The 21,473-nt window shown below is 50.3% G+C and overlaps 1 protein-coding gene across 1 annotated transcript; it reads right to left on the bottom strand.

Moving 5' to 3' along the window:
* Window positions 1–316: 316 nt before the first annotated feature.
* Window positions 317–14,102, bottom strand: LOC141978958 (uncharacterized). The gene is made up of 10 exons (XM_074941367.1): window positions 13,972–14,102; window positions 13,133–13,219; window positions 12,382–12,603; window positions 11,716–11,738; window positions 10,836–10,951; window positions 10,505–10,537; window positions 7,646–7,734; window positions 6,727–6,853; window positions 2,446–2,559; window positions 317–2,087 (listed from the first exon to the last, which is right to left on the bottom strand). The coding sequence occupies exons 1-10, from the start codon at window positions 14,032–14,034 to the stop codon at window positions 1,063–1,065; spliced, it is 1,899 nt and encodes a 632-aa protein (XP_074797468.1). The 5' UTR covers window positions 14,035–14,102; the 3' UTR covers window positions 317–1,062.
* Window positions 14,103–21,473: the final 7,371 nt, after the last annotated feature.

The raw sequence follows: 21,473 nt of genomic DNA, 5'->3' as shown, positions 1-21,473 counted from the left end.
GGAAGTCATCCAGTCTAACCCCCTTCTCAAAGCAGGACCAACCCCAACTAAATCATCCCAAATCAGGGTTTTGTCAAGACGGGCCTTAAAAACCTCATTTACTCTACATTTACTCGATGAACAACACAGTTGCTGACAGCTTTTCATGTCCCTTAAAACCCTTCAAACCAGACTGACAACCTCAGCTGGGCACGAGTGGGCAACATCACAACTGTATCGGCTGATCTCCAATCAGATCCACAATGGTTCTGACCCATGTTGTATACTGGAAGATACATGACTCAATATCTCTTCTATTCATTTTTTAAAACTTTTTATTCTGACAAAGTTACAATAAAATGCTAACATACTACATTGTACGTTACTTATTCAGGACCAGGGTAACATTTCAAGACCCTGGCTAAAGATTGTGGCTTGCTGGCTAGGGACACCTCCTCCTCTGAGTCCAAGAGAATATATAACAAAATTGCTAAATAGCTATCCTCTTTTTTGGCACTTCTCTTGCTTATGTAGCTGATATCAAAGTTTTCCACTAAAAGAACAGTCCATATTTTTATATACTCAATTTCATAGGAGAAAGCGGGTCACATTTTTCCAAGAAAGTTCAATGCAGAGTCTAACTGAAAGCAATAAAGATGAATTCATCTGGCATTCTGTTTAAATGGCAGATCCTTTGCTGCAGCATTAAGTGAGCAGTTGAGAGTATCGCTAGGAAGCCATCATTGTGTTATTAGAGGAATCGCTTTAATAATTTCCTCCCCAAACCATCTTGTGCTTGGACATAACTTCCACATAAAGTCATGGATTTGTAGGAAATGAAGGGAGCTCAAGAGGCAAAAAGAGGCCCAAGCAGGCAGCTCACTAGGTAGATTGGAGAGACCATGGCAATGTAAATGATTCAAACAGCCTGAAAGGCCACTATGTGGGAATTAGAAAAAGTATTAAGGAATTTTGTTTGATCAGCTCTAGATAAGGTTTTTATGGTGTTTATCTCCCTTGTGTATTCTCTGATGATAAATAAAGGCTGAGCTCTGACGGAAGCTTTTCCCACAAGGAGCATCTCTAGGGGATCTCTCCTGTGTGGATTCTCTGATGTGCAGTAAGGGCTGAGCTCTGAGAGAAGTTTTTCCCACACTCACAGCATCCATAGGGTCTCTCTCCTGTGTGGATTCTTTGATGTCTAATAAGGGCTGAGACCTGAGAGAAGTTTTTCCCGCACTCAGAGCATTCATAGGGGCGCTCTCCTGTGTGGATTCTCTGATGTGTGATAAGATGTGAGCGCCGAGTGAAGGTTTTCCTGCACTCCCAGCATTCATAGGGTCTCTCCCCCATGTGGATTCTCTTGTGGTCGAAAAGCCCTGAGCGGCTACTGAAGCTTCTCCCGCACTCACGGCACTCGTAGGGCCTCTCTCCTGTGTGGATCCTCTGATGCGCAATAAGGGATGAGCTCTGACTGAAGGTTTTCCCACACTCACAGCATTCATAGGGTCTCTCTCCTGTGTGAGTGCTCTGATGCGTAACAAGGGTTGAGATCCGAGCAAAGCTTTTCCTGCACTCATGGCATTCGTAGGGTCTCTCTCCCGTATGCGTCCTCTGATGTGCAATAAGGGATGAGCTCTGACTGAAGGTTTTCCCACAGTCACAACATTCATAGGGTCTCTCTCCTGTGTGGACCCTCTCATGCCGAACAAGGGTTGAGCTCCGAGTGAAGCTTTTCCCGCACTCACAACACGTGTAGGGTCTCTCCCCTGTGTGGATTCTCTGATGTTCTATAAAGTGTGAGCGGCTACTGAAATTTTTCCCACACTCAGTGCATGTGTTGTTTCGCTCTCCTGCGAGGATTCTCTTCTGGGCTGTGGTTTCCTTCCGAGTTTCCTGATAATTAATGGATTTACTCATTTTCTCCCCTGTCTTGTTTCCCTGCTCGCTCTCTGGCCTGGGCTCGCTCTCACAGGCTTTTCCCTCCACATGACGCCTGGACACATTCCCTTTGGATCTTTGTGATAATCCTGCATGTGGTTCCCCTTGCTCAGCATCTTGCTGCTGAGGATTCTGCTCCTCGTTCTCATTCAACATCCCAGCACCTGCTGGGATAGAGGGAGAAACCTCAGAAACAGGGATGGAAAAGGGGAGAGCAAACCAAAATAAATGCTACAGAGTCAGAAAAAATTCAGGATCAGAATCCCACCAAATTCTTCCCTGCCCAGGAGAGAAGCGTGCATAAAATCTGTTTCTACACCTCATCTGGGGTGGGAGGTCAAGTCGGAAACTACGACCAGGGGTCTGTTGTTATGGGAAGGAAGCCATGAGCAATATCAGGCATGAGGATATGATTCCTGTTGGGAACAATCCTGAACTCAGAGAGCTAACAAGCGTCTTTGGAGGGAATCCCAGCTGTTTCCTTCAGGCACCCTCATCTTTTGAGCTGACTTAATGATTCCTCACCTGGGCAGACATCCCTCCAGATCTCTCTTTCATCTGAGCCCTGGACTTCTGGCACCCCTGGCTTTTCTCCTTGTTCCAGCTGGGAGATCACATCAACTTTGAAAACAGGAAACTCTGCTCAGAGAAAAGAAAACAAGTGAGATCAGGTGAGTTCATAGGAAATTTGTCACAATAAAATGTTCTATTATTTTAACTCCAGACTATTTTAAAGCAGTAATAGCCTGGGGCCACCTACCTAGGTCCTCAAATGTGTAGGATACTCTGCTTAATGAGGGATTTATCTATCCCCATGTCTGCTGGGAACACACACGGCCAGACAGTGATCATTATTTTTAGTAAAAGTCACGGAGAGATCACAGCTCACATGAATTTTTGTTTATTGCCTGTGATCTGTCTGTGACTTTTGCTAAAAATATCCATGTCAAAACCTTAACCTTAATCACATCTAAGGATTCTATCAAGTTCTGCCAAAAATTTAGGCATTTTTGAGCAGTTTCCAACAGTAGATGTTCATCAGCAGCTACTGTGTGATCCCAAAAGGGGCCTTCTTGGAATTTTTGCCTGTATGCCTCATACAGCATGGCTGACCATAGCATGCCAGGCCATGGGTATACTCTATCCAACATTCATGACGTAACTTTACGCTAGCAGACAGCATTGACAAAGCAGCCATAATTCTCAGCTATCAGTTCAACAGATCAGACAGCTATGTCAAAATCTCTGAAGAGTGAGTTTGCTCTCTTGAAGCTGAAGCGACTTTGGAATGGAATAATGATGCGAACGACAGCATCGATTACCTCAATTCAAATAGGGTGGTGTTGTGATCTTAGAACTGAGTCTAACAGCAATTTGCTACGTATATCAACTCACGTAGCACGAGATCAGGGTTATTATTGCCAAATCAAATTAAGACAAATCAATTACTCTTGTTAGAGTTGGTAAGGCAACCACCATCTTTTCATGTTCTCTGTATATCTATATCTTCCTACTGTATTTTCCACTCCATGCATCTGATGAAGTGGGATTTAGCCCATGAAAGCTTATGCCAAAATAAATTTGTTAGTCTCTAAGGTGCCACAAGTACTCCTCGTTCTTTTTGCTGATACAGTCTAACACAGCTACCCCTCTGAAACCTGTCATTTGTAGGAGTATTGTCAGCAGATTGAGGGAAGTGATTATTCCCCTCTATTCAGCAGAGGGTTGGGGTTGGTCCTGCTTTGAGCAGGGGATTGGACTAGATGATCTCCTGAGGTCTCTTCCAACCCTAATCTTCTATGATCCTATGACTGGGTTCCTGGCTGGCTGGAAGAGCAGCAGGACCATGGACAGCTCAGTGTGCACTGGACCAAGCCCAGGGAGGGCTGCCAAAGACCAGGGGAGCTAAGAAACTGCTCCTGGCTGGCTGAGGAGATAGAGTAAGGACTGAGACCAGAGCCTAGCCAGACCATGCGAGGGTACTGTGATGGGCCCTGTTGGTCTGATTAGAGACTGAGCCCAAGGACGGCTGCTGAAAAGGACACACCAGCTGAGGGTACCGTGATGTGCCCCTGTTGGACTGTTATACAAGACAGTGTGTCTGGGAAGAAAGCCTTGGTTGTATGGCCTCATACTAGGGCCATGAGAAAGAAGGTAGAGACTCTATTCCCTGGAAGGAGTTTGTTTGTTTGGTCCACCTAGAGACAGTGTGGGTGACTCAGCCGGAGGGCTGAGTCACTGAAGAACCACCATCGGCCTGGGTGCAGAGGGGCTCTTGCGAGAAGTGGGCGCCACCCCTATTCCAAACAAAAACAGCAGGCTCACACCCGATGACAAGGGGGCTCTTGCAAGAGGCAGGTGCCAACCCCATTATAGGGCTTGGCTGGCAGCGTGGTATTTTGGGTAAGATCCAAACTAGTATTGATCTGTGTAGTGAGGTAGAGTGGCCTCCCTCTGGACTGGAGAGAAAGGGATCACTACACTCCCCCTGGTGGGCAGAGGCAAACCCGCCCCGCCCCTCTCACCAGAAGTACCAGGGCTGGACAGGATGTATAAAGGGAGGGCTCAGTTGAGTGGGAGCCAGGGAAGGAGACGGACTTCTCCACGCTTCTGTGGCACCCGGGAGCTGAATCTGTGCTCTGTAGCACTCTGCCCCTGGAGGAGACGGACCCAGAAGGGGAGGTAATGGGACTACCATCCACTGTGTACCCAGAGGACCTGTGGATCTCAGAGATACCAAACCCCAGGGAGGTAGGAAGTAGCCCAGGGGCAGCCAACAACTGTCCGACTAAGTGGCTGACTGCTTCTAGGGTCAGCATGTTGCAGCTGGATCCCCACTGACCCAGTGGCAGACTACTCCGCCTCAGTCAGGGCCCTGGGCTTGGACGCAGTAGAGTCGGGCAGGCCTCCGTTCCCCTACCCCTGCCACCTCACTCCTGGGGTGGCTGATGCCCCACCATAGGCCAGAAGGCCTGTGTGAATCTACCATCCGCCAAGATAGGATGCTCCCACTCCTTCCAAAGCCCCAACACTGTGTGGGTGCTCACCCCTTCCAGAACCCCTAGACTGTGTGGGTGCTCACCCCTACCTGAACTCAGAACTGAGAGTTTGCTGGCTGCCTTAGCCAGGAGGCTTAGCTGCAGCCTGCTCCCTGCTCTGCCAACCCAAAGGGTGAAAGCTCCAGATTGTGTGTGTTAGCTGGCTGCCTGGCCAGGAGGCTTAGGTTACAGTCTACTCCCTGCTCAGCCCCACTCAAAGGACTAGAGCTCCAGACTGTTAAATACTGCCAGCCCCAGCTGAGGGGCTGCAAGGGGCTACCCAGTGCTCTACCTTGTCCAGTGGGGACAAGAACACCAGACTATTGTTGCTTGTTTGCCTCTGTCAGACGGGCCCAGAATATAGACTACTTACGGCTCAGGCTGACTGGTGTGACCCAAGCCCGAGGGTTACCATCCAATATGATGAGGCAGCGTGGCCTCCCTCCCCACTGGAGAGCGAGGGATCACTGCAATCTGGTAATGTGACTGGTGCTTTGGGGATCAGAAGAACATTTTGTATAGTGAGTAGAGTTTTAAGTAACTTCTCACTTTACCGGATCTATTTGCTGACAGGGAGCCAGAGCCTGGAATGCAGTAAGGGGGCTGTGTCATTTATTTTTTTCAGCTTCTTGACAGGAGCACAGTTTGTGGCTGGTTGGTGAATCGAACTACAGTGTTAACCACCAGTTCTGGGAGAATCTGCTCTTCTTTTTGCAGCCTGCACTGACCTTGGCATTTGCAGTGTGGGCTACCCTAGGCACCTCGGGTCACAACTTTCTAGAGCAGGACTGGACTAGTACTCCAGGAGGTCCGCGAGTCATATCTGGGGCTGCCACTCCCACTGATCAACTCCTCCCTCTCCCTCCCAGGGCCTCCTGCGTACCGCGGAACAGCTGCTCAGCGGCATGCAGGAGGTGTTGGGAGGGAGGGGGAGGAGTGGGGATGGGGTGCACTCGGGGGAAGGGGCAGAAAGAGGTGGGGAAGAGGAGGGGTGGCGTGGGGATGGGAAGAGGTGGGGCAGGCCCTTGGGGGAAGGGGTGGAGTGGGGGCGGGGCCTGGGGTTGAGCAGGCGGCTTGGGGGTCCGTGAAAAATTTTAAATCAAAATGGGGGTCCTTGGGTTGCTAAAGTTTAAGAACTGCTGTTCTAGAGGATGAGTTAGTCGTACACAAGCTATTCAGCTGATTACAGCAGGCAGACAAGGTGCTCTAATACTGCCTTCTGGCCATAAAATGGATGAATGTATAATCGATATGAGGAAGAACTAAGGGAAGATGCTGTTGTTTGTGTTTTGTTCCATAGGTTGGGATCCCAGCGTTTCTCTGCGTGCCCTCCAGCTGCGTGCACTGTGCACTGTAGCTGTAACTGGACGGGGGAGGGATTGGTTGCAATAGCATGGCAGAGCTGTGACTGTCGTAGGAAGAGAGGTGCACGTGGACCGAGCAGGCCTCCTTTCAGGGCTCAGTGTTGTAGGCTGTATTAGTAAAGGGGCTCAGAGTGTGTTCTTGCTACGGGTCTGTCAGTAGTTTGGTGGCATACATGCTAGTGGTCCGCAGGGCCCGGTGAGGTTAAAGGGGTGGTAACATTTTGCAATTCTGAGATATTTGACACTGTGCGATACTGCAGGGGAGGGTAGAGTGGTATTGTATGTGTCAGTGGCATGTTGGGGTGATGCTGAAACAGGGCACAGTAGAGATGGCATTGTGGGGGTAAAATAAACCTTAACTCTTAATTTCCCCTTCCAAGAACCGAGGGGACAGGAATCCTTACCCAGCGAGGTCACATTCTCATAGTTCTCCTGCATGACGTCTCTGCAGAGGGCTCTCTGAGCGGGGTCCAGCAGAGCCCACTCTTCCCTGGTGAAATACACAGCCACCTCCTCGAAGGTCACCCGTCCCTGAAAGAGCAAGAGTCCCACACTCAGGACCTGCTGCCCCACTCACAACCCCACTATTCATGACACCCCAGGGCCAATTAATTGGAAGTCTAAGGAGGCACAGAGTCCCACCCGGCTCAGAGCATCCAAGAGGCATCAGGGTGAAGGCAGAAAAAGAGTCCCAATTCCCTCCTAGCAGACAGAGGCTGGCAGGGTCTTCACACTCATCACACAGCTAGCCAAAGGCTGATGCAGGAGATGGACCCCTACAAAGCTCCAGGCCCCCTGGTAAGAATCCCAACCTCCTCCCCATTGCCAGCAGCCAGAGGGGAAGGGATGGGGCATCTCCCCTAAGCCCCTCTGGTCAGTGACTCCTTCATATCTCAGAGCAGCCTCCACTTCATAGGTTCGTGCTCCAGCATGGCAGTTTGGGAAGTTATCCCAGCCCAGTCCAGGGCGTCTCTTTCCTGTTCCACGGAGAAGGAATTTCCACCATAACCCCCAGGGTCTGTTCCTATAATCTAGTCCCCAAGTAAAAACAAGTTCCAGCAGGTTTGTCACCCTCTGTTCCCCTCCCTTTCTCCACCCTTTGCACAGGTGCTGACTTCCTTTTCCTCTTCCCACCCACCTGCCACTCTCCACCCTCCACCAAGCCCTTCCCAGCTGTTTGGCCGTTGGTGCCTTATGACCCTGTGTATTTCCTGCCCGCTCCCACCTCCAGATTGAACTCCCCAGAAGTTCCCACCTCCTGTGTGTTTTCTGCCCCCTCTCTCTCCAGCAGGAACCCACCAGCAACTCCCTTGGGATCCCTACCTGAGCCTGCTCTTCTGCAGCCATTTCCCTTCCCCATCTCCTTGGAGGATGGGGTAATCTGGAGCTAAAAGGGGGCGTTATTCTGCAGCCTGTCAGGGTGAGAGGGACAACTGGTGAGAGTCCAAAAGGGACTTTAGGTCATTCCACATCTTGATTCCACCTAGCTCCTTCCCTGCAAATAAGATGTTCCAGACACTCATGCTGGGAACATCATCAGTCATTCTATGACTTTATTACAGCACATACACAAACCCGTCCCCATCAGGACTGAACCTGCTGAGACATTTTCCAACCCTGTCATGCTCCCTGAGGGCAGCATGTTCCCCCTGGAGCACGGGAACTAAGCAGAGGCAGGTATTGGACAAAGTCTGCTCAGTGCAGGTGCAGTAAATGAAATGAAATTTGCCGGAGATGCGAAGGATCAGAACATTGTACCGGTGTGAATGGCCTCCAAGGCTGGAGTGACAGGAACAGGATGAAATTCAATAGTACAAAGTGCAAGGTCACACACAGAGCGTCTAATAATAAGAATTTCTGCTACAAGCCGTGGCTGGAAGAGACAGAGGAGGAAAGAGACCTGGGTGTGTGGGTGGACCACAGGTGACGATGAGTAAGGCTCCATGTTTGTCACTCACCTCTGTGACTTCTGGAGAGGCCCATGTAGCTGGCCCATGAGCCTCTTGAGCAGCTCGGGCAGCCCTTGGGCCAGTCGTACCGGCTACTGCTGGGGCAGTCTTGGGCCCCCCTCCGCCTCCCAGCAGCAGGAGTTTGGGGAGGCTCAGGGCTGGGGATTGGGGTGCATGGCGGTGCTTACCTGGGGAGGGGGCTCCCCGGAAGGGTGACAGGAACTCCTCTCCCTCAGCTCCTAGCTCCACATGCTGCCTCTGCCCGCCGGCACCGCCCCCACAGCTCCCGTTAGACACGGTTCCCAGCCAATGGGAGCTGAAGAAATGGGGCTGGGGGCAGAGCAGAGGCAGCATGTGGAGCTAGAAGCTGGAGGTTGCCGCTTCCCTGGAGCCAGGTAGGGAACCTGCCCCAGCCCCGCCAACCCTCACCCCTCCAGCACCCGTGGAACCCCCAGGGCCACCCTCCGCAAGTTTTAGTCAGGGGTATATAGTAAAAGTCATGGGCAGGTCACGGGCCATGAATTTTTGTTTCCTGCCCATGGCCTGTCCTTAGGGTGACCAGACAGCAAATGTGAAAAATCGGGACAGGGGTGGGGGGTAATAGGAGCCCATATTAAAAAAAGACCCAAAAATCGGGACTGCCCCCCAAAATGGACCCAGCTGAGGGGTCCTGTTCTCTGCACCTACAAGCTCTGTGTTAGACCATGTCCCTGTTGTCTAATAAACCTTCTGTGTTACTGGCTGGCTGAGAGTCCCGTCTGACTGCGGAGTTGGGGGGCAGGACCCTCTGGCTTCCCGAGGACCCCGCCTGAGCGGACTCGCTGTGGGAAGCGCACGGAGGGGCAGAGGATGCTGAATGCTCCGAGGTCAGACCCAGGAAGGGGGAAGCCGGGGGAGCTGTGTGTCCTGCAGACAGGCTGCTCCCAGAGAGGAGACTTCCCCAGAGTCCTGCCTGGCTTCATGGGTCACCCTACTTGTCCGTGACTTTTACTAAAAATACCCGTGACTAAAACGTAGCCTTGACTACGAGCCACCAAGGTCATGTGGCTGTGAAAAAGGCGCATTGCACCTATTTACGCATTGCACATATAAATAGCTATTCCTTCCATCAAAATAGGGGCTAATATGCCAGTGTGAAAATATATTTTTAAAAAACCCTAAAACATTTAAACTAATTTTTGTCCTCAATCAGTCTCCTGAAATTGTTGATATATTGTAAGCCTTAAAATCCGCTGTAAAAAAATAATTGTGTCAACTTCCGTATTATGTAGAAATTCAAACTACGCGGTGTGCAGCTTCCTGTTTTATCTTCAGACCTGGCACAACAATAAATTCTAAAGTGCTAAAAGAAAAGAAAACACACACTTTAAACTAATTAAAATAATAAATTAATTAGTTAAAAAATAAAGGAACCATTTAATTTAAAAACAGAAAAAAATCACTCCTAGGCAAATAAGCAAACTCAGCTAAACAATAAGAAAGCTAACACGCTTGCCAAAAAAGTGCATTAAACGGTGTGGCAAGTGACAATATTAACTCATGTTCAATCAATAGACTTTCAACTAAAATAAATGTTTTTAAGGGCTTGCCAAAAGAAAAGTAAAACCAAAGCCTCTGTGAAAGAAAGAAAGAAAGAAAGAAAGAGACTGATCACTATTTTAATATTAAACAGTAAAAAAAAAAGTAAATAAACACATTTAACCTTTAAAATCAATACAACAGGTTACCAACAGGAAAGTGTGAGAAACACAGATATACACTACAGCAGCTCCCTCCTCATTCAAAATTAGAACATATTCAACCCAGGGATCTCGTCCCATTCATAGCCAGTCTGTATCCACTGTCCCATCTCTCATTCAAGGTCAGTCTCAGGTGAAGCCCAGCTGTATCCTCTATAGACCTTCTGCCCCCCAACTACTGTGGCCATTTTCAGTCACCCATTCAAAGGTGCCTGACGGCTCAGCCTATGGACATTTCTTCTTTGTCTCACCCTGTTTCACACCTTTCAGGGGCTTGTTCCTTGCCCCAAAGGGAGACACACCAGTGAGATCAGGATTCGCTCTCCTGATCAGATGTCACAGCAGGAGTGAATTGGGCAGTCATGGGGCTCACCCGGCTTCACATTCTTCCACAGCTTCCAGGTGCACACTGGGGCTGGAGGCCATGATGCCCTGTCGCTAACATAGTTATTGGTCTGAAATCTCCCCGTAGCCGGTCAGAGACAGACACGTACCTGTGTTGCTCCCCAGCTCCAGTCGCAGCATCTCTAGGGGAAGGAGAGGACGGGAGAGATGAGGATTCAGGCCCTCACACTCATGGAGAAATCCCCATTGCTTATTAATGTAACTTCTTTTAACTATGAGATGGTGACACAGAGAGCCTGATAATGCAGCCGCTGCAGACAGAGCCAGCCCCACAGAGCTACTCCACGGGGAAGGGCGACCCACTGAGCTGGGGCTGTGAGATGGAGCCCGGGGTCAGTAACATCACTAGAGACCCCAACTCTTCCCCAGGGCCAGGGTCGCTCTAACCAGAGGAGACGCCACCCCCAGACTCCAATTCACCTTTGAATCCCAGCAGCACCTCCTGCAGCATGGCACTTTTCAGAGAGAAATCGCTGAGTCTCTTCTCCAGCTCCACAAACCCCAGCTCCGGCTTCCAAAATGTCCCATCCTCCCTGCTGGGGAAAGGAGGAGGGGTGAGAAATGAGCCCAATCCCCACGCCAGCAATTAGTTACTGTTCTCTATTAAGTCATTTATTGTTATGATCAGTATCATTCAATGGGAGAATACCCCCGCCCCCACGCACTATTAGGGCCCCTGCTATTTCTACCTGTTGTTCCCTTCCTTTCCCACCCTCCTTTCTCCATTTTTCTCTCTCCCCACTGTTGTTGTGTCTCTCCTCTCCACTCCCTCTTCCCACCCCTCAAAGCTTCACTCCCGCCCCCTCCCTGGTCCACCAGTGACCAGCCATGGAATATTGAATGTTGACATTAGAGTGTCCTCATGTCAGTTGACACGCCAATGAGATCAACAGAGGGCAGAGGAGTTCACACCTCTCTGAGCCATGGCGTCAGCAGACCCTGAAAGGCAGCCTTGTCTCCGTTCGCAATTGGGAGGGTTTCTTTGTAACCAGGAGGGCTTGACACTTACTTAAAAAAAAAATGGAAACCTGAGTTTTTGCACACTGTGAGTAGGTGATGTGGCCACATAAACCTGTCAGACAGGCTGGGTCTAGCCCATGTGTCTGACAGCCCTGGTGGGACCTCATTAGCTGTCAGAGTAACAGGTTCTGCCCCTTGCTGAGGCAGCTGCTAGGGGAGACGTGATCACAGGCACCAAGCCGGCGTGTCACACCGCAGGGGCAGGTGGGAGCTCTGTATTTAGTGCAGTTTCCCAATGTAGCTGAGCATGAGGGGGAGTGAAATAGAGCCGGGGACTCACCTACTCCCAGTGCTCCCAGCACCCTGGAGAAGGAGAGAAAGAAGAGGCAAGTCAGAGGGGTTGTCCCAGGCTGGGGAGCTCTCCTGCTCTGCAGGGGAATCGCCATTGGAGTCCTGGGTATTTGGAGAATTTCAGACCCTTGGGTTCATGTTCCCAGACCAGCTGCCATCCCCCAAGCAGGGACTTCTGCTCTCAGCAGCCCCAGCAATCCCTGCTGGGGGTTTGCCATTAGAGAAGGATTCTCCCCAGGCACTTCACAGAAAGAAAATGTTTCTCTGCCTTGAGAGTCAAATTCCCCTCAGTACTGAGAGACCCACAAGCCCCTGACCCCATTAACCCGGGATGAACAGGGCCTTAGGCCAGGCTCAGGACCACGGCATGGGGGCAGGGGGTTTCACCCTCCAAGTGCAAATGCAGACAGACATTTGCAGGGCAGGAGAGAAGGTCTTGGGGTTGCAGCACCCAGGACTCCTGGGACCCATCCCCAGCCCTGTCACGAACTCATGATGTGATGTTGGGCAGGGCTCTGCCCCTCCTTCTGCCTCACTTTCCCTTTTGTCCCATAGGGATAATGGCCCTGACCCCCCTTTGTAAAGTGCTTTGGGGTCTAAGGCTGAGGAGCTCTTATAAGAACACTACGTATGATCATTGCGATGACAGTCTGACCTGCAGGGGCTGGCTCAGCAACTGCTGCCCCTTCTCTCCTCCCCGCTCCCTGTGCAGGGAAATCTCCCAGGACAGTGTGCAGATGCCCTCATCCCTTCTCTGGACAACGGCTCTCTCTAGCTCTTCCAGCTGGGACAGCAGCCGCTGCTCCTGCTCCTCGAGAAACCCTCGCAGCTCCTGCCACTCCCAGACCATCTTCTGCCTCTCGGCTTCTGTCTGTTTCTGCAACAGGGAGAGGGTGGGTCGGTAATAGGGGAGAACCATAAATGTGCCTCCAGGCAGGTGGGGAAGTTATTTACCAGAGCACAGGATCTCTTGTGGTGGCTCATGGGAAGCGCATTTAGGCCAGGAAGGGTGGATGGATCAAGGCACCGGTGAGCTGTGCATCACCAACAGGAGGGCCTGCTCCCCCGCAAACCTCATCAACTTGCACTGAGCCAAACTCTCCATTTCTGCAGCCCACATTTCATCTCTGTCCTCTCCCTCCCCCATCCTCCTGGAAAGGCTCCCCGGTCACTGTGACACGCACACAGCCCGTGGGCAGGGGCTCTGGGCTCACACAGACTGACCCTCTCCTGGCCCAGCAGCCTCCTGCACCCTAAGGGCATCATGTCAGCCCCGTGTCTGACCCTGCAGGCTCCCTGGGCTCCAGTGGGGACGGTTCCCTGGCTGAGGCTGGCAGGCCAGGCCCTGCATTCACCGTCACTCAGGGCACCGGGATCCCAAGCGAACCTGGGCCCTGGGCACCTACCAGCAGCTCCTCGCTTTGCTGCTGCTCCTCGGCTTTGGCTGCTTCTCTCTCTTTTCCCAGAGGGGCCCGACGCTCTCGTGGGGGCTCCTGGAAGAAGTGGGGGAGGGGGTTACAAACCACTACAAACGGCCTCACAACGGCCAGATTTCAGGGCCCATCGCGCCCTGCAGATGCCCGAGCAGAGTCCCTGGGACGCACTGGGACTTTTATTCCAGGTCTTGTTCAACCTCAGCCAGGAAGCTCTGAGAGAGGCTGGTGAAAGGGGCACCAGGTTTTCTAGAGAAAACAAAGGACCCCTGGCTGAAGTGACAGGGGTGCAGCCTCCAGCTGCAAACATCCCCAGGCCCTGCTCATACCCAAGTTACCAAATTCAGACACCAATTTCCACAGCTCCAACCCACCCCCACACAGACACACACGCCCCAAGTGCAATATCTGAACATGCCCCACCCCCGGCACCCCCAAAACTCCCAGCTCCAAAGAGCCCCATCCCCAGCCGTTTCCCACAGCCCACAGCCCGGCTCTGATCCCCAGATCCCTCCCCCACCTGCTCCATCCCCTCGCTCCGGGGCCCAGCCTGGGCTCCGAGCTCTGCAGCCGAGCCGGGCTCCGGGCCCCTCCTGCAGCTCCTGGGTTTCGTCGCACCGGCTCCGCAGCAGGGGCTGCCCCGCTCCGCCCGGGACACTCGCCGCCCGCGGCCCCTCTCCGGCCGCCCGGAGCTCGGGACCCGGGCAGGGGGCGAACCAGGCAGCGGGGCCCGGCCCCTCCCGGCAGGAGCGTGTCCGCCCCACAGTGTCTCCGGCCCCCGCCGCCCACCCGAGCCCTGCCCGCGGACCCACCGCGCTGCCCCGCGGGCTGCAGGGCTGGAGCAGCCTCCACGCTGCGCTCCCGGCCCCGGCCATGGCCCGTGTGCAAACACCAAGGGCTCCTGCCCGGGCTGCTGCACACGGAGGGGCGTCTCCTCCCCAGCCCCGGCTCGGAGCCGCCTCTCCGTGTGCAGCGGCCCGGGCAGGAGCCCTTGGTGCGGGCCCCGCGCAGGGTGTTTGTGACACGCGGGGAACCCAGCGCTGGCCGGGAAGCCCCCGAGCCCCGCAGCGAGCTGGTCTGAACGTGCCCCTGCCAGGGCGGGATGCTCAGCAGCCGGCTCTGCAGGGGGATCTGCTCCCTGCTGCTCATGGGGGGAGGGGGTGAAAGGGGGGAGATCGGAGGGGAGGGGGCTCGGGACAGTCAAACAGGGGCAGGAGAGGTTTCAGAGTAACACCCGTGTTAGTCTGTATTCGCAAAAAGGAAAGGAGGACTTGTGGCACCTTAGAGACTAACCAATTTATTTGAGCATAAGCGTTCGTGAGCTATAGCTCACTTCATCGGATGCATACTGGGAAGGAGAGGAGCCAAGGGGCAAAATTGGGGTCAGGGAGCATCGTTAAGAACTGGGCAATGCAGGGCAAGACAGTGGCAGAGGGGAAACCTGGCGCAGGGAGGGACACAGGGGGCCAAAGTCACCCCAAAGGGGGTGAGCCATCTGCATCGTTTGCAAAAATACAGGTTAAGGGGGGAGGCAGAGGGACTTTTTGGGTCTTCAGGACCGCACAGGTTCAGTGTCCTAGCCGCTTCCCCAGGCTCTTTTCTCAAAGGCACCTTGCATACCAGTTGCTGGACAAAGCAGCTTCTTCCCTGTCGGAAATGATGCACTGAGCTGCTAAAGGAGGCTGGACACTCACCCCTGCAACCACTATCATTGTCATACGTGGTTTCAGTGTTTCAAAGGATCCCTTATCAGTGTATATGTCTGCATAGAGCCTCATCGCCGTAGGCCGTACTGGCCTAGCTGCTGTTCTGGTTGCAATCCGCTCGAAATGCTGTTTAAATGGTTTACTTTTCAAAATGTTATTTTTGTTCCTTTTAGCATTTCATCCTTTAGCTTCATTATCATGGAGCGGATGGATGCCCTTCTGCATCCTTGTGCCTGTCTTTAATAGCGAATAATCATTGAGAATATCATGTTGCAGGGAATTTCCACCATCACATCTCACAGTATTTCTGGTAGAGCACTTCCTGCTTGTAGTGTCGTTTTAATTTTAAAAAATCATTTTAAATAACAAGTTTATTCTTTGGGATTCTGTGAGGCCAAGGCCGACCAATCACCTGGGTTGGTGTCAAAACATCTAGTCTTTCCTTTAAATCCACCGATGGGGGCTGCCTTTGCCCACAGTTGTTTTTCCTCTCAATTCAGCACTTTTTTACATGTCACCATTTGTGCATAGAACTTGGTCCCCAAATACTGTACTACAGATCAATTTTTTTTAATGGTTGAAAGCACCTAGATGCTTTTGAAAATCCCACTAATTCCCTAAAAACCTTTAAAAATCTGGTCCCATGGGTACCATAATATCTTGTATGAAATCCTTCTCAAAGGCAAATTTCTTCTGTAATTTTTACTAAATATGGGCATATAAGCCCAAGGTAGATTGAGAAGCCAAGTATTCAAGAATCATGAGTTATGCACCCAAAAGACATGAAACTAAAATAAATAAATAAATACAGTTTGGATTCTTTTTCATCTGCCTTTTTGTTTCTGAGCCTTTATACTTTTGCTGTTCTCTCTCCCAAAGAATCCATACACCTAAAACAGTTATAGATTCCTATAACATTCAGTACCATTTTGGACTTTTGGTAACATGTGACACCCCCCCCCCAATTCTTTGTAATTGATCATTTATTTTATTTTTGTAAATAATTCTCTAACCTGCAAACAGCAAATGGCACACTTTCCTCTTCTATTCCTTCATTTGCTTAGAAGATAAGAATAGCCATACTGGGTCAGACCAAAGATCCACCTAGCCCAGTGTCCTGTCTTTCGACAGTGGCCAATGAATCATAGAATCATAGAATCATAGAATATCAGGGTTGGAAGGGACCCCAGAAGGTCATCTAGTCCAACCCCCTGCTCGAAGCAGGACCAATTCCCAGTTAAATCATCCCAGCCAGGGCTTTGTCAAGCCTGACCTTAAAAACCTCTAAGGAAGGAGATTCTACCACCTCCCTAGGTAACGCATTCCAGTGTTTCACCACCCTCTTAGTGAAAAAGTTTTTCCTAATATCCAATCTAAACCTCCCCCATTGCAACTTGAGACCATTACTCCTCGTTCTGTCATCTGCTACCATTGAGAACAGTCTAGAGCCATCCTCTTTGGAACCCCCTTTCAGGTAGTTGAAAGCAGCTATCAAATCCCCCCTCATTCTTCTCTTCTGCAGACTAAACAATCCCAGCTCCCTCAGCCTCTCCTCATAAGTCATGTGCTCTAGACCCCTAATCATTTTTGTTGCCCTTCGCTGGACTCTCTCCAATTTATCCACATCCTTCTTGTAGTGTGGGGCCCAAAACTGGACACAGTACTCCAGATGAGGCCTCACCAGTGTCGAATAGAGGGGAACGATCACATCCCTCGATCTGCTGGCTATGCCCCTACTTATACATCCCAAAATGCCATTGGCCTTCTTGGCAACAAGGGCACACTGTTGACTCATATCCAGCTTCTCGTCCACTGTCACCCCTAGGTCCTTTTCCGCAGAACTGCTGCCTAGCCATTCGGTCCCTAGTCTGTAGCGGTGCATTGGATTCTTCCATCCTAAGTGCAGGACCCTGCACTTATCCTTATTGAACCTCATCAGATTTCTTTTGGCCCAATCCTCCAATTTGTCTAGGTCCTTCTGTATCCTATCCCTCCCCTCCAGCGTATCTACCACTCCTCCCAGTTTAGTATCATCTGCAAATTTGCTGAGAGTGCAATCCACACCATCCTCCAGATCATTTATGAAGATATTGAACAAAACCGGCCCCAGGACCGACCCCTGGGGCACTCCACTTGACACCGGCTGCCAACTAGACATGGAGCCATTTATCACTACCCGTTGAGCCCGACAATCTAGCCAGCTTTCTACCCACCTTATAGTGCATTCATCCAGCGCATACTTCTTTAACTTGCTGACAAGAATACTGTGGGAGACCGTGTCAAAAGCTTTGCTAAAGTCAAGAAACAATACATCCAATGCCAGGTGCTTCAGAGGAAATGAACAGAACAGGTCATCATCCAGTGATCCATACCCTGTCACCCATTCATATACAGTATGAGCTGTGATGGCTTGAGTACAAAAGGGGGTGGAATTCTACTATAGGGTTTTAATTAGACAGAATTCCAAAAACAACTAGAAATCATTGCTCAGTGAAAATACCTGGCTTGGTATTGCTGTTTGCAGATGTGACATGGGCAGATCAAGTGCCAGCAAAGCCCCAGGCCTCACCAAAAACTCACAGATTCATAGCTGGAAGCCAGGCCAATCGACTTGCGTATTAGTAGAGATCAAAGTGATTGTTAAATGTATACAGGTGTATTTGGTGAAAACATAGGGGGATGCTGCGTGCATTGTTTTCACTTATCTCTATTCTGTTACATTGTAAGAGCAAAGATTTACATTGTATATACCCCTGTAACTAATTAATCCATCAAACTAGAAAGATGGCTTGTGTAATGCAAAGGAAGAACTTTAACAAGAAAGTGCTAATTTCAAAGCCAGTAGTCACTGTGTGTGATGATGGGAGATCAAAGACACTAAATGCATTCCTCATTCTCCCTCATCAAAGAAACACTTTGCAGATGATACTAAACTGGGAGGAGTGGTAGATACGCTGGAGGGGAGGGATAGGATACAGAAGGACCTAGACAAATTGGAGGATTGGGCCAAAAGAAATCTGATGAGGTTCAATAAGGATAAGTGCAGGGTCCTGCACTTAGGATGGAAGAATCCAATGCACCGCTACAGACTAGGGACCGAATGGCTAGGCAGCAGTTCTGCAGAAAAGGACCTAGGGGTGACAGTGGACGAGAAGCTGGATATGAGTCAACAGTGTGCCCTTGTTGCCAAGAAGGCCAATGGCATTTTGGGATGTATAAGTAGGGGCATAGCGAGCAGATCGAGGGATGTGATCATTCCCCTCTATTCGACACTGGTGAGGCCTCATCTGGAGTACTGTGTCCAGTTTTGGGCCCCACACTACAAGAAGGATGTGGATAAATTGGAGAGAGTCCAGCGAAGGGCAACAAAAATGATTAGGGGTCTAGAGCACGACTTATGAAGAGAGGCTGAGGGAGCTGGGATTGTTTAGTCTGCGGAAGAGAAGAATGAGGGGGGATTTGATAGCTGCTTTCAACTACCTGAAAGGGGGTTCCAAAGAGGATGGCTCTAGACTGTTCTCAATGGTAGCAGATGACAGAACGAGGAGTAATGGTCTCAAGTTGCAATGGGGGAGGTTTAGATTGGATATTAGGAAAAACTTTTTCACTAAGAGGGTGGTGAAACACTGGAATGCGTTACCTAGGGAGGTGGTAGAATCTCCTTCCTTAGAGGTTTTTAAGGTCAGGCTTGACAAAGCCCTGGCTGGGATGATTTAACTGGGAATTGGTCCTGCTTCGAGCAGGGGGTTGGACTAGATGACCTTCTGGGGTCCCTTCCAACCCTGATATTCTATGATTCTATGATTCTATGAACACCCAGTGTGGGTAGTGACCCTGTCAGCTTGTTTTCTGTGAAAAGAAGCTGTAAGTATGGCCACAAGGAAAAATTCTTCATCTCTGGACTGTTTGGACTCTTGCAGGATAGAATAACCAACTGAGAAGACAGAGATCCCCAGAGTTATTCTGGGTAGCCCTAAAAGACTTCTGGAAAACTGGCAGATGATGACATATCTCCTACCATTTGCAATTATAGACTGTGATTCACCTGTACATACAGGTGCTGACTTTCCAATGTGCCGGGGGGTGCTTGGCCCCCTGGCCCTGCCCCAGCCCCTACCCTCACCCACCTCACCCCACCCCCTTCCCTGAGCGTGCTGCACCCTAGCTCCTCCCCAAGAGCCTCCCAGGCAGCAAAAGCAGCTGATTGCAGTGGGTGGGAGGCACAGGGAGGGAGGGGGAGACGTTGATCAGCAAGGCCCGCTGGTGGGCAGATGGCCCGGGGCGGGGGGGGGGGAAGGTTCTAATAGGGGGGAGCCAGTGCTCCTGCCCCAGAGCACCCACAGAGTTGGCACCTCTGTGGCTGTTAACTGCGTTAACTGCTCAGTAACTCTCACATCTTTTCCCTAGCTAAGAAACCTTTAGTTAGTTTACTATAGAGCTGTCAACCAACATTGTCTTTGGTGTGAGATCTAGAATGCAAACTGACCTGGGTGACTGATGGTCTCTTGGTACCAGGTATCACAGGGGGTGGCCGTGTTACTCTGTATCCACAAAAACAACAAGGAGTCCAGTGGCAACTTAAAGACTAACAGATTTATTTGGGCATAAGCATTCATGGGTAAAAAACCCACTTTTTCAGATGCATGGAGTGAAAATTACAGAGACAGGCATAAATATACAGGCAGTATTGACAAGGCTAATTCAGTCATGGAGGGATGTGGTCCACTCCCAATTATTGATGAGGAGGTGTTAATACCAAGAGAGGGAAAATTATTTTTGTAAAAAATTACTCACTACAATTTTGGGGTTTCTGTCTCACATTTGACAGTCTGCCCTGAGGTAGGCACTCATAGAATCATAGAATATCAGGGTTGGAAGGGACCTCAGGAGGTCATCTAGTCCAACCCCCTGATCAAAGCAGGACCAATCCCCAACTAAATCATCCCAGCCAGGGCTTTGTCAAGCCTGACCTTAAAAATATCTAAGGAAGGAGATTCCACCACCTCCCTAGGTAACGCATTCCAGTGTTTCACCACCCTCCTAGTGAAAAAGTTTTTCCTAATATCCAACCTAAACATCCCCCATTGCAACTTGAGACCATTACTCCTTGTTCTGTCATCAGCTACCACTGAGAACAGTCTAGATCCATCCTCTTTGGAACCCCCTTTCAGGTAGTTGAAAGCAGCTATCAAATCCCCTCTCATTCTTCTCTTCCGCAGACTAAACAATCCCAGTTCCCTCAGCCTCTCCTCATAAGTCATGTGTTCCAGACCCCTAATCATTTTTGTTGCCCTTCGCTGGACTCTCTCCAATTTATCCACATCCTTCTTGTAGTGTGGGGCCCAAAACTGGACACAGTACTCCAGATGAGGCCTCACCAATGTCGAATAGAGGGGAACTATCACGTCCCTCCATCTGCTGGCAATGCCCCTACTTATACATCCCAAAATGCCATTGGCCTTCTTGGCAACAAGGGCACACTGCTGACTCATATCCAGCTTCTCGTCCATTGTAACCCCAAGGTCCTTTTCGGCAGAACTGCTGCCGAGCCATTCGGTCCCTAGTCTGTAGCAGTGCATTGGATTCTTCCATCCTAAGTGCAGGACTCTGCACTTGTCCTTGTTGAACCTCATCAGATTTCTTTTGGCCCAATCCCCTAATTTGTCTAGGGCCCTCTGTATCTTATCCCTACCCTCCAGCGTATCTACCTCTCCTCCCAGTTTAATGTCATCTGCAAACTTGCTGAGGGTGCAATCCACACCATCCTCCAGATCATTTATGAAGACATTGAACAAAACCGGCCCCAGGACCGACCCTTGGGGCACTCCACTTGATACCGGCTGCCAACTAGACATGGAGCAATTGATCACTACCCGTTGAGCCCAACGATCTAGCCAACTTTCTATCCACCTTATAGTCCATTCATCCAGCCAATACTTCTTTAACTTGCTGGCAAGAATACTGTGGGAGACTGTGTCAAAAGCTTTGCTGAAGTCAAGGAACAACACGTCCACCACTTTCCCCTCATCCACAGAGCCAGTTATCTCGTCATAGAAGGCAATTAGTCAGTCATGACTTGCCCTTGGTGAATCCACGCTGACTGTTCCAGGTCACTTTCCTCTCGTCTAAGTGCTTCAGAATTGATTCCTTGAGGACCTGCTCCATGATTTTTCCAGGGGGCTGAGGTGAGGCTGACTCATGGCCGTGAGCATGATCGTGGATACCCAGGATAACATAACTGAGAAATAAAGTTAAATTATAATAGTGGGGGGGGGATGTCTGTGTGTGTACAATATTTTAAATTTATACTCATTTGTCATGCAGCTGCTTTCCCATCAGCATAACACCATTGCAGTGAGGGTTAAGTCAGTACAAATTTTCCACACCCAAGTGACATAGTTATACTGACATAAATTTGTAGTGTAGACCAGAGCTTGGGCTCCTAGTTTGGTAGCTCTGGGCCTACTGCACCCTAAAGTACAAAAAGACAAATAAAAACAACCCAAAATTATTATTTTTTTAAATATCATGACTTGTTGATGTATAATTCAGGTTTGAATTCTTGTGGTTGTTGATCTATTTTGGAGTTGGAGATGTATGTTCAGCAA

Source organism: Natator depressus, chromosome 28, assembly GCF_965152275.1.
Source record: "Natator depressus isolate rNatDep1 chromosome 28, rNatDep2.hap1, whole genome shotgun sequence".
Lineage (NCBI taxonomy): Eukaryota > Metazoa > Chordata > Testudines > Cheloniidae > Natator > Natator depressus.
Note: the sequence above shows the minus strand (reverse complement) of the source record. Positions and strands in the feature narration are given on the sequence as shown.

Excerpts from the sequence above, each read along its gene's own strand:
- LOC141978958 (XM_074941367.1), bottom strand. The coding sequence starts at position 14,034 with ATGGCCGGGGCCGGGAGCGCAGCGTGGAGGCTGCTCCAGCCCTGCAGC. Across the intron at positions 7,735-10,504 it reads GGAGCTGGGGAGCAACACAG|GCTGCAGAATAACGCCCCCT; the intron begins GTACGTGTCTGT and ends TCACCCTGACAG. Across the intron at positions 2,560-6,726 it reads TGAGAATGTGACCTCGCTGG|AGTTTCCTGTTTTCAAAGTT; the intron begins GTAAGGATTCCT and ends TTCTCTGAGCAG.